At 37.0% G+C, this 13,592-nt stretch overlaps 1 protein-coding gene across 7 annotated transcripts in view; it reads right to left on the bottom strand.

The window, feature by feature from the left end:
- Positions 1–3,600: 3,600 nt before the first annotated feature.
- The window catches only part of FAM184A (family with sequence similarity 184 member A), a 72,132-nt gene continuing 62,140 nt past the window's right edge, over positions 3,601–13,592 (bottom strand). For 4 of the 7 annotated variants that reach the window (XM_058420053.1, XM_058420054.1, XM_058420056.1 and 1 more), the window contains 4 exons: positions 10,822–10,939; positions 10,015–10,119; positions 6,922–7,124; positions 3,601–5,265 (listed from right to left, as the gene is read on the bottom strand). In XM_058420053.1, the coding sequence (XP_058276036.1) occupies positions 5,184–5,265; positions 6,922–7,124; positions 10,015–10,119; positions 10,822–10,939 (508 nt within the window). In that variant the 3' untranslated portion in view covers positions 3,601–5,183. Of the gene's footprint in view, positions 5,266–6,921; positions 7,125–10,014; positions 10,120–10,821; positions 10,940–13,592 lie in introns of those variants that run through there. The other 3 variants (XM_058420055.1, XM_058420058.1, XR_009207716.1) reach the window with 2 other exon arrangements.

Genomic DNA, 13,592 nt, shown 5'->3' with positions numbered 1-13,592 from the left:
CCTCACACGGCGGGAGGAGCGGCTCCGTCCCCGCCCCTGCCCGGGCCCTGAGCGGGGCGGGGCGGTGGAGAGCGGCCGGGGTCGGGCGGGAGTGCCGGAGCGCTTCCCGCAGGAAAACCGGCCCTCCCGGGAGTGGGCGAGAGGCGGCAAGCGCGGCAGGAGGGCGCTCCGTGCTGCTCGGCCTCTGGGGAGCTAAAGATCCACCATGGCGTTCTCCGTGCCGTGCTGCCGCTCTCTGCACCCCGTGAGAGAGACGCTGCTCCCGTGCAGCGCGGAGGATGCGAGGCGGGAGGAAAGGGGGCTGTGGGCAGGGGAAGCCCCGAAGCAGCTGAAGCTGCTTCCTACAAGTTCCCTCTCCACCCCCGGGGGTTACATCTCGAAGTCTAAATTCGGCATCTTTAGAGAGAGCTGCACGACAAGCCGGCCACTTCCCCCTTCTTCATGAGGGCTTAACACAGTCTGAGGAGTTTGGGGATTTTCTTAATGTAATCAAAAAATAGAGTTTGCTGCAGGCTCTAAAGCTTTCGCTTTTGCCTAGAATTTACAGTATGGTATATCAAATAGTTTCCTATCTGTATTTTTTCCCAATGTATAACAATCCAGTGACGTGCTCTACAATTATTTGAAATAGTTTGGGTTTTAACTAATTCTGTATCAAAATCGTGTTCCAGGCTGTTGCAGTCCGGTTTAAACCCAGAAGTTCAAAGAAAACCAAGTCTCTATGTATAAAACAGAAAGAACTTTGAAGGTTCCAAAATTATCGAAAAAACATGGTTAAGACCAAATGAAGTTAAATGTTGGGGCGAAAAAAAATGATATATTTTATTTAATAGTAAAAGAGGCAAATAGAAAAAAAGGAGAAAAGAAAGAGAGAAAGAAGTGTGTGGGGGGGTGGGGACAGGGAGAGAGTGACAGAAGTTGGGTAGAAACATCTTGCCCTTCTGAGGGTCCCAACAATCGTCTTCTGTTTTACTTGTGTATTTTCTTGGTACCTCTGAAAAGGTATTTGAATCTTTTTCATACATCCATTCAAGTCTTGCAATATCACAGAGCACAGTTTGATGTCCCCATAACTACAAAGTGTTGAGCGATCTTAAAACTTTTATCCATCGAGCTTCTCACTCCCATAACCTCCCACTGTTAGCCTGTATTAATGGTGAATTCTTGACAGGCAATCAAAACAAAAATCACTGCATATGTAAGATCTTAACCAAAAAGAGTACTACAACAACACTAATAGTTCTATAATAAAAAATGTACCAAAAGAAATGTACAGTTTGTATTTTACTACAAAATTTTAGTGGAGGGGTAGAGTTAGTTTGGTGGTGGTTTTTTTTCAAACAAAAATTAATATCCTTTAGATGACTTATTATCAAGTTATGTTTATGGCTTTAATATGTAAAATAACTACTTTAGTGCCTTAATAAAACTAAGATGATTAATTTTAATGTCTAGTATGCTGGGGTTTTTTTTCCTCCCAGTCCTATTTAAATGTGATTTTAATGAATAAGAAAGCAGCAGTTGTTACTTCCCCTCTTGACTGTATTATCTTACTATCTGTGAGTTCATCTGAAGGATGTTTAGCCAGCAAAGAAGGGGATGGTCTTGGAATGTTTGAGGGAAAACTTTGTGTGGAACTTCACAGGTGCTTTAAGTCACAAATCAGATTTCTCTGAATTGCTACTCCATCTGCTATCAGAAAAGGATTTCTGCACAGGACTCCTGTCTGGTGAATCAGTGGATGGAACTTCAGTTACTGCTCCTGTATTGTTTGCTAACACAAACTTCATGGTACTGGTAGATGCTGCCTAAATCTTCACCTGAAGGAAAGAGTGTTTCCAGCAAAAGGCTTCTTCATGGGGATTATAAAGAGGAAGTGTTTTAACCCCTAGATGTCTCTAGAAGAAAAATACATTTTGTTTTACAAAGTGTTTTAACCATTTTAATAGATAGAGCTGCAAAGGCACTGCTGAGATCTGCACTTAAAATAGAAATTAATCACTATGAAAATTCAAAACAAGCCCTTTCTCTGGCATATGCTTTCAGTGTCAACTTTACTCAGTTTATAGTGCTAGTTTTGCAAGGTACAAAACCAGGCTATTTTCTAATGATGAGACACAGTTATCGCTTACACATTTGTTAGCACAGTTACCTGGCTTCTGGCATGGCAGAGCTGTCATCTCTGTGAATTGCTGGAGGTGTCCATGTGTGCTTCCTCAGACCGCCTTTGTAGCCTAAACAACCAGTGCAGCAGTATGAAAAACACTGCAGCTGCCTGCAACTGGGGCAGCTGATTTTTCAACTACAGAGCAAGTAGCAGAAGTTGGTATGTAAAGGCTATGATAAGGTAGTGGTTCCTACAAGAAAAAACTCTAGTTATTTATCAACTTACTATTATCTAATAGTAACTAGTAACTGTTATGTGCTGAGTAATGAACAAATGTTTGCTCAAGAAGTTATCAAAAATGTATTAGGCCCTTTCAAAAAATCTATGAGATGGTCTCTTTTGAAATCATAGTGCAAAATGGGACAGGAAAAATTAATTGTTTCATGAGTGGATGGAGACAGTGCTGGCAGTTACCAGCCTGAAAAGCTCTCTTGTCCTGGGCTCAGAACACTTGCCTGCTTTGGCTCTGCTTTCCACTTGGAATAATGGCTCTCTTACGTAAACCAATGCTACTATTTTTGCTTTCAGGTCCCTCCTGATAGTCTTGTGTGGTAATGAAGACAAAGACTGAAAACTGCTCTGTTTTTCAGTTTTACAGAATACAGTGTGTGCCCTCAGTCTGGGTTGGTTCCAGCAGAGTACAAGAACTGCCCCTTAATACCGCGGTCAGGGTGGTGGTACAGTGTGCAATTTGGACACTGCCAGCAAGGCTGCACAGGGTTAGGGGAAGATTTAGACCAGGCAGCATATGGCTGGGTGTTCATGTGGATGTAAACCTTGGGCTCCAGACTATACCCTGAAGTGTCTCTTGGCAGCTGAGGCTGCCTATGAACTCATGAATCTCTGCACTTTTAGCTTTTTCCAGAATACCAGATACTGCAAGGATCAGGAACACAACGACAGTTATCACACAAGCTCCTTAATCCCAGAAGCCAGATACTGACTTCTTTTATGAATACATTTTACAGAGTACTCAATGCCAGTTGGTAGAAAATAGAATTTTTTCCTAGTTTCCTCTGCTTGGTTTTTGGGCATTTTATTTTTGGTTGGTTTGGGGACTTTTTTTTTTTTTTTTTTGCTGGTTCTTGGTTTGAGGAGACTGATAAGGCAGTGCAACTGCTGACTGTGGCAGACGTGGTAACTGAGTACTTCTTAACATTCAGATACCTAGCAGTAAAAAACCAATGGGCACACCTTTCACTGAGTAGGTAAATGGAGGGACGGATCATTATCTTCCTATTCAGTTATTCATTCCATTTGTGAAAATACTCAAATGAAGTCAAGGTTGGGAGAAAGCAGCTGATCCCTTGCAAAGCACGCAAGAAAAAATACGCAACACTCACTTCAGAACATTGTAACAAAATGATCTAGTGAATTTTATTTTGGGTAACAGCCAAGAAATCTGACATTTTGCCCAATATGGCTTTCTTCTAAAATTAAAAAGTTGCATATACCTACAGTTGAGTCCACCAGCTACAGAGAATCTGATGTATACATTTTTAATCCATGGCAGCATCACCAGAATACAGCTTTCAGTGGTGTTTTCAAGATGAATTATATTATAGAAGTTTTTAAATGTGCATTTATAAGATTTTTATATTGTTTATATGAAAACATACAAATTTCATTTATACATATAGTACATATAAAACTCATTGTAATTAGCAAGTATCTTCATCTGGGTATTTACCTTTGTGCATATAGCAAAAAAGGACGCAGTTAGGGCTTTAGATGAAATATTAAAGTTCAAGACCTTTGTATATGCTAACTAGAACCTTATTCAAATAACTCAAACATTTTTTTTTCCTGCTTTTAAAAGATAAGAGATTTAGCTTAAAAATACATTCATAAAACAAAGACAATATTCTCCCTGAGACTACCAGTGTGAGTTAACTTGTGGTAATCTTTGAATGAAAAATATTAAAAAAGACAAGCTCTAGTTTTCTCTATGCTGCAACAAATTTCTTGAGCAACACTGACATCATAAAAGGTATAGATTGAGGAATCATGCTCACTAGCTGAAAAACAGTTTCATATATTAGTTTAAGAAGAAGAAAAAAAATTAATACAGACAAGGGAAGGTAACTAAGTTTTAATGAAAGACCTGTATCTGTAGTATGTATTAAGGGGAAAAAGTTGAGTAGTTGGTTTTTGTTGTGGCTTCTTTTATTTTCATTTCAGACATGAATTTTATCCAAAGCAAGACTATATACTCAAAATGTAGATTCTTGATTTACACAGAGATACCTGGAACAGTTTTCTAAATATTTCAAGCATTTGTTTTTGTTAATATTCGTAAAGAAATATAGAACCTGTAGGAACAGTTTCTGCTTAAATTCAGTGATAAAATCTTTGATTATAACTGATTATAACTAATTGGTGAAGGTCTCAAAAGCAACAGGTGAGGAGTCAGCTCCCCTCCCCAATGAACAGCTCCTGGTTTGCGGCTTTTTTCATCTATCAGAATCCATCTGCTCTGAAGGCCAGCAGCTACATTAGCACTCTTCCTTTTAAATATTAGCCAGAGAAGGTTTTTAAACTGCTACAAAGTAACAGAACTGGGATGCATTAAACAAATCCCACCCAAATTGGAGAACGTGAAGGATATACATTTTTTCCTCTTACAATTCAAGTTGTATTTATAGTAACCATGCAATTATGTTATTTGGGGGGAAAAGCCTTATCTGAAATCAAAGAAAACACATTTATAGGAAAAAGTGGGAAAGCATTATGTTTGTTCTACCAAAATTTATTATGTAGTAATTACAAAGTTTAAAGATTCTTCCATTTTAAATAAAAATAATAGTTATAATTACACATATTGTATAGTACCATGTCAGGTGATTCCAACAAATATAACATAAAATACAGTGCAGTTTCAAATCAGAAAGACAAATACTTTCTCATTCACAGTGTTTGACAAATTACAGGAAAGCTTGTTCACATGAGGGTTTACTTAAGGTCATGCTCGTATAAACAGTCCACATCACGCTGTGCCACAAAAACAAATCATCTCTCAGAAAGTAAAGTATCGGGCAAACCATTCCTGGCGTTGTGGGTCTGGTGAAGCCACTGGTGAGGCATCAGTCTGAGGAGGGCTAAATTCACAGAAAGGAAAGAAAAAACAATTATCCTGCAACTACGTAAAAAGTACAACTGTTAGGAGAAGAAAAAAGATCACAGAGAATATTCATTAAGGAACACAGTCTGGTTTTCCATGGATTAATTATCAGTGTGCCTTAGGACGTGATTTAATGTCTCCCTACAAAATCTATGATCATCCACTCCATTGGAGAGCATCAGCAGCACGAGTCAGTTCAGAAGCCACATAACAGGGTGAGCAAATAATATTTTGGAAAATGTAATATTAAATCTCATAAATAGCTGTAGTTTTCAGGAAGAATAAAAAGAGTTTTCTTGGAAAAGCATGACTGTAGAAGGTCCTCTTTTAGCATCCTTTTCCCGTGGTAAAGTTAATTTTGAAAAATATGATGTGAACATCATATTTGTAGACATGTGCTCACAAAGACTGGCTGGCAACTGAACAGAAATACACACTTTTGTAGTAATACCCATCACAAATATCACTTGCAATTGTTCATGCACACACAATAGGCTAAGATACTAGAAAAAAACAAACTGCTGTGCTGCAAACAGCATTTGGCTCCTCATTCTCACAAAATGAGCAGGAAAGAATAATTTAAATTCAATTACACAATTTCCTTTATCAATAAAAATTGGTAATAAAATTATCTCTACTATAGGATAATACAGAGCACAAAACCATTTGGATCACGGTCCATAGGGTCATGCACATGCAGGTTTATAGATACCTGAGCATATTCATGCACATAACATGCACAGGAAAAAACATAGCAACAGTATTTTTTAAAAAAAATATTGTTTTTCTTGAAAAATATTGTTTTCCCTTATCTATTCTAGATTCTATCATTTGTTTCCTTTTGTAATTAACAGTTGCTAGGTGTGTGTTCTTTTGCATTAAACTAAAGGAGAGAGCAAACAACTAGGTGTGGAACCAGTAATTACATTTCGCTTTCAGTTGGCAACTTAGAGGTTAGAGATCAGCACCTACTAGATATACAGTACAGCACTTCAGTGCATTTAGTGTGTGGGCATATCAAGATAAAAGATTAAAATTCTGCCTCTGAAATGCCATTTTTAAGTTATTCAATTCAGTAGATTATTTTGTTAGAGAATTACTTGAGACTATAATGCTGGTTTTGGTTACTGGAAGCCCAGCATTAAGCACCCAAGCCTGTTGCTGTAGTATGGTGACACCTACGAAACAATTTCATATAGGTGAGGAAAGAGGAAACACAAAACATTCACCTAGCATGGAAAATAATTTTCTTAAATAAAAATCTTTATCACATAATACTAAGTAAAAAACCCTCCGTGCTAGGATCATTTCCTAAATGAAAATCAGTTAATAACACAAACATCTAAAACAATTGTTCATATAAGTAAACAATTGGAAGCACATGAATTCTATTAAGGTTTTCAAGGTTCAAGGTTTAGGAAAAAATGAGAGAATACTTCACATTTCAACAAGGTCTACAATAAAAAGGAATACTATAAAGAGGTTATAATTATATTGTAAAAATTAAAAATGCCATAAGAGTACTTGTACCTCTGAAAGGCTGATAAAGCAAGTGGGATTCAGCTCAATAAGAATGTAAAATTTTGCAAAGTTAAGGAAAAAAAAAAAAAAAGATTGGTGAGGCAGCGCTCACCTCAAAAACGTCTTGGGCTCTTTGGGTGGCATTGGCTGTGGTAGTGGTTTGCTGCTGTTGAACTCAATATCGTGGATGGGTGAGTTAGGAATGGGCTCCAGGCGGTTGGGATGTCCATTGCCCACCACTCCGCTAGATTCCAGAGCACTTAGATTGGGGACACTCACAAACCTGTTTGTTGATTTATCGTTCTTCTTCTTTTGCTGCATTAAAAATAACAAACGTAAGGAAGGCTTCTTGCACCAGGACAGATGAGGACATTGGCTAATTTAGAGGTTTTACTGATGATTGGTCTGGAGGTTTTTTTGAAGGAGAGGAATTGGGACAGATTGGACTCTTTTTCCAATTGTAGTTTTCTGTTTGCTTTGACCTGAACACCACAAATTTTCACAGAAAAATCACATTAGCATATCAAGCAGATCTTTCAATATAATATTTTGGTTAACTTGAAACATTGGTTCTATTTGAACACTGGAGATTGACAATCTTGTGGAAATTTTCCTTTCAGTCTGTTAATCCTTTCATGTTTACTTAAATCTTTTCTCCATATCCATGAAACAGCTCTGCTATCAAATGCAATTCCAGCAAATTTAAATGATTAAAAAATGGGTCTCTCCAACACATTTCACTCCATCACTGAGGCACATTTTGGTAACTGGACCATGAAACCTAGAAAAGTACCTACACTTCTTTCACAGCAATTACACCCTCTCAGTCAGTAAGGCATTATAGCAATACACCAAAAGATAAACATATTACTGTACAGGACTCCAGTTTGTTGCACAAAGAAAAGGCTGCTAATATAGCTGCCACTTCTAGACACCAGATGGCACAACTGAACATGTTTTGATTTTATTTTTGTACAATACTTTCTGTACTTCTCTTGCTAGTATTTCAAGGGACTCAACATATTTAAGAAATCTATTTTTATATTTCACATTCCAGAACACATCATACAAAGGAGTCAGTGATCCTCTGTTTTTATAGATACTTTAATGCAGAAGGATTATTTCAAATAATTCTAATCACTCTTCGCAGTGAAATAAACAAAGGATTAAACTAAGATTGTCCCATACAGGTCTGCTGTAGTAGCTGAAGAAACAAGAAATAGTCTGGTGAAAGTAACCAGCTGTATGTAAAATACACTTGCAAGACAATATATGCTGTAATTAAAAAGTGTGTTAAACAAACTGTAGTTAAATCTGTGTTCTGCACAGGTGGCTCATTTCTGGAAAATGTATATTATCCACACAGGTTCTCAGAAAAATACTACAATTTATATAATATTCTCTAGAAAACAATCTGTGCTTCTGAAGCAGTCAAATCTATAGAGAGAAAACTGTGTGTATTGTTTCCATGAAATTCATGCAAAGTATTAAGAAACTTTAGATGTGAGGATGTAATACCATACTAAACAGAAATCAGAGAAGCTCTAACACATACCACAATGGCTGTAATTTTGCATTAATATGCAAAGCCTGTAGTAACTCGTAACTTCTGTCTTTTTTCTTACAAAAAAAGAATAGAGAATGAGATTTTCAGTTTCTTTGTAATTCATTCTCTAATAACACAGTATGTGTTTTTGACAAAATAAATTAACATAGTCCACAACTCATGAAATGAAAGATCAAAATGTTCTGGCATACAAGACACTTTTAAAGTCTAAACATTTTAAGTGATAGAAGCATATTATCAAAATATGTGAATTATCACTATGGAAATCTGATGATGAAGTACTTTTTCCAAACACTTCACATTTCACACAAAACATAAGGTTATATACTAAACGGTTCCATTTTACATCTTTATAAATGGGTGGTTCAGACAGACTTCCAACATTTTCAAATAACCATTGAAACTGTATCTGGAAGTCCTGGTATTGTCTCTAATGTGCCCCAAATAATTTCTTTCATGCAGTCAGCATAAAAAGTAGGCATCCAGATAAGCTTGGGAGAGGTGCTGGGCTTGTGAAAATCATAGGAGAATAATGACATCTTTCAGCAGTTTGTGCAGAACTGTGAAATATGCTGATCTGATGTGAAACTGCTGCAAGGCTGGCTAAAAACCACAGCCTGATCTCAAATAGTGGAGCCACACCTCCTTTTAAATAACCTGAGCCTGAACCTTGATCACTGAAGCTCTTGAGCATCTGAGCTGCTCAGGTTGTGCCCCTTGGGTTACAGCTGGCACAAATCTCTTTCCCTTCCATACAAGTGAAATAGCCTATGGGTTATCACTAGGAGGAAGGCAATGTCAGAGGACTCACGCCTGAAGTGGTGAAAAGGAACAGTATTTAGGTACTCCACCACAGTCTTTTCACATTCCTCCAGAAGGAATGCTGCTGGCTTTTGAAGTTGCAGGAAGACTACTATGTCTGTGTGGACAGTAGCCTTCCCTGGCTGCTATTCAGCAGAATGGAGAAAACTGGAAAAGGTTGCTATTAAAGTGCTTTCACTTGTATATGTGGTGACAATAATTGAGAAGGCTAGAGACTGACTTCAGTCTCTCGCAGCCTTTACTGTCCATACTGGTTTGCCACTCCCCTTCTCCAATCTTACCCTATGTCTTTCCCCCTTCACACTCATTCCATGCCCTTCTCACATGCTTCCCCTTCCCCTTTTTACCTTTATTCCCTTCCTTTTACTGTCCTCTCTCCCTGCCTTTCTAATGTTCTTCCACCCTGAGCACCACCCAAAAAGCACAAAGTGCCCTTGCACTTTCCATAATAACCAAGAAAAATTACAAACTAAAAACCAGTCACTGCTCTCTGTTGCATGATACAGTTCTGCCCTCTCTTGCCTTTCTGTCACTTTTCAATTTTAAATTTGCAGTTTTGTGATAAGGAACTGTGTTTTATGTCACACGTCAAGCAAACCAGGGCAACAGCATGAGTGATCGCTCAACAACACAAAAGAAACAAATCTACACAGAATTAAGTAGACAAATGGAAAACTATGTTCCTTGTTTTGAACACGTCTGTTAAGAGTGATTTATGTACAGATGCAGACACATACATACACATACATCTTTTCTTTTTACTATATATTTAGATTTCTTTTTCTTTACTTTAGCAATGAAGTCCATGGAACATACCTTCACCAATGGATTAATAACACCAACATTAGGGCTTGCATTAAACATTTTGTTGTAGTTAGTCTCCCTGTTTACTAGCTCCAGCTGATAGAACTTTTTGTCCTCCTAAAAAGAACAACAGATAGAAACTCCTTTTTATGCATTTCCAACCAGTTAGTGGCCAAATCTGCCTGTAAAATGTTCTCAAATGAATTTATGCTTACATTTTAAAATAAACTGGCAATTCTAAAAATTGCATTTCATGTTTATATATTATTATATGGAAAAATCGAAATTATTTCTATTTATGCAGTTCTATGGTCCTGAGAGTGAGCAGAGCCTAATAGATTATGTACTGCAAAAGATGCAGTATAGTTAAATTTGGATCTTTAATCAGTTCTGATTTCCTCATTCCTTCCTGCTTCTTAACTGGGATCTAATCAGACTAGCCCAAGTCAGGGTGTTGTGCTCTGAATTTGGGAAGCTCAGTGGGTCAGGATCTTGGTCTTAGAAACCTCACAGAAGAAACTATTTCTTGTATGGCTTACATGGCTGACTTGTCCCAGGATTGGAGGCAGGAGACATATGATAAAGGAAATACCAAAATACTTCTTGTAATAATGTATTATGCTTGACTTAGGAAAACACTCTGTATTTAATTAGTTTTACTATCATGAGTCATGGAAACCAGAGGAATAATATTCATATTCAAAGAATATGAATAACAGGCTACCAGGATTGGTTCTTGAAATACATTTCAAATACTTTTAATCAGATTAACTTTTGTATTTGTCAAGATATTACACCAAGAGAGCATAGAAGTCTTACAATCAATTTCTTTATGAGTTGGTCCCGCTCTGCAATTAGGTCTTTCAGTTCTGAGATAAGCTGCAAGTCTTCTGGTCTTGATTCTCTGTTTTTATATTTTTCTTCCATTTCTTCTAAACTTTATAGAAAAGAAGAATATCCCCTTTAGCCTGATCCAGCATTAAATGATGAGTGAATACTCACATTTTTGATAAGAACAAAAGAGAAATCAAGGAGTAAGAACAAAGGATGACTTTGTTACCACCTTGAAGAAAATGAATTTCTATGTTCTCCTTCCACTCCAGATAGTTAAGAAACAAAGCGAACAAAAAAACCCTAATAACTTTAACTTTTACTCTAGCAACTAATAGTTTAGGGAACATTCTAAAAACCTAACATCCTTCCTGTGCATGCACTACTGCATTTTTGAAAAGGGGCACTTGTAAGTCAGGCCAAAAATAAATAAGGCATTCAAAACCACAGCACCTTCCTCAGTTCATGCGGAACACACTGGAACAGAAGGTACTCAGGAACACTGAAGACTAATAGGTAACTAACTCCTCTCCACAAAAGCTACTTAGTAGTACCAATAGAGATGAAATAAAGGAATGAACTGCAAAACAAAAGGAATAACACCTGGATATTAGGATATCTAATGTAACATATGATAAACATTTGAAAAAAAACTAAGAGGAAATTTGAAATGCCTGGTGGGAAAGCATTAAAGGAGAGAAGTGAAATAAGCCAACTGAGAGAGGAATTGTACAAATAACTGCATAAATATCCCTTTTTCTTAAAGAAAAAGTTTTGAAGACATGACAGTTTCAAATCATTGCATCTCCTTTAAACTAATAACATGCTCATGATGCTAATTGTAGTTTCAAAGGAAAAGTACTAAAATATGTCTCTCACATACTCAGCCCTCATGTAGATTAGTGAACCAAGTATCAGAACACATTCAGGAAATTTAACAACTTAGTGAAAAAAGAAAAGAAATCCCAATCAAATGCTGAGAAAAATCTATGAATTAAATTGAATCTAAATCAGGTCAAGCTTAATTCCACAAGAATTAAACAAACCATAGACACGTGGAAGTAGATATTATTTTTCACTTCAGATAAATATTTTCTCTTCAAAAGCAACTATGAGATTTTTCTTTGATTTGCAGCTGAAAAAGCAGTTAATATTAAATTTTATTGATAATTTAATAACCTTCAAATAACCTGTACATATTCCGAGGAGATTATATAATGTATTTACATAAAACAATATGAATGAGAACAACATGATTGTTTTTACTTGCAGAAAAGGCACTTGACTCAGCAAAACAGGAACAGCCTCAGCTGTCTTAAATTTTGTGCAGCCTTTTTATGCTAGGTTAAGCTATTGTACATAGATCCCCAGAGTGTAGTATATAGTTACACACAGCTGTCATTTTATTTTCAGATACTTCAGAGAACTGATTTGTTTTTTTTTTTCCCCTGTTCAAATAGGTAATTTGTAATTTAAAGACTTTAGTTGTAGAGCCTAATTAATGACACCCACTCTCAATTATTCCAAGACAGATTCTCCTCTTCATGAGGCCATGCTTCAGGTGAGGCTGAACCTGGGAGGAGTTACTTGAGAAACAGCTGTATAAAACTTCTCTGGGTTGGTGGGGGGTGGGGTGTGTGTGGTTTTGGATTCTGTTTTGGGTTTTGCCTTTGGGTTGGGTTGTTGGTTTTTGTTTGGTTGGTTTTTTTCGTGGTTTGTTTCTTTTTGTTGGTTTGGTCCTGGTTTTTCAAATTTGCTTGCTTTTCTAGTTTCTTCTTTGGACAGCTTCTTGTTTTAGTGTAAATAGAGAAATAACACACTGAAAGCCAGGTTAGGGCACCCTGGATGATGCTTGCTGGTATTATGCAAGTGGCTGCTTCCCCAAAGCTCTAAATTGAGCAAGAGGGAAGAGTAGAAGACCAGCTAAATTCAGAAAATTTCCTGACACTGAGAAGCAAACAACTTTATGTGGAAAACATTTAGGGTAAACAGTTCCAAAACAGTTCTGGTGGCTGCTCATAGGCCTGTTTCTCACACAAAATAAATACAGCAAACAGGAAGGAGGTTACCTCTCATTTACTGAATAGTAAGGTACCACATTATCAAGGCATAAGAGTGTGAATGTGGACAGTTACAAGGGGGTGAAAACTAGAATTTTATAACCATTTTATTTGAAGACAATTGCTGAGGGCTCATTATCCAGGAAAAGCTAGATGTATTTTGGCTTTACTGTCCATTTGTAACTGATACTTACTTAGAAAAGCTTTCTATCAAAAATGTAAAACAGATTTCTTCTCTCTGCCATAAATTTTCCATGCGGCAAATACAAATCCCTTAGTGACAACTTTGTGCTCAATGTGCTATGAAACCTGAGCCAGAAACTGTGACCAAGTGGATAACACCACAGAGATAGAGAATGAAGGATGTGGAAGACAGGAAAACACTGGCTGGTGACACACTACTACATCACTTCTGTCACCACTAGGTGGTCTAATTCCCGGTGGACTTTTGATTCAGACAAACTCTTAAGCTTTCTGTTATTGTTATGCTCCTACAATCCACTTCAGACACTAATTTTCCTTATGCTACCAAACCTGAAAATGTTTGCATCACTCACGCTACAATCTCACTTCTTAGCAGCAGTAAATACTGTACTGTTTATAAACTTGTTGAAGAAAGTCTTGTGTTCTCAGAAATGATGTATTAAAGTTTGATAAAGAAATCATTTGAAATAATGTTTTCTCCAGTTTTCTAGGAAC

Source organism: Hirundo rustica, chromosome 3, assembly GCF_015227805.2.
Source record: "Hirundo rustica isolate bHirRus1 chromosome 3, bHirRus1.pri.v3, whole genome shotgun sequence".
Lineage (NCBI taxonomy): Eukaryota > Metazoa > Chordata > Aves > Passeriformes > Hirundinidae > Hirundo > Hirundo rustica.
Note: the sequence above shows the minus strand (reverse complement) of the source record. Positions and strands in the feature narration are given on the sequence as shown.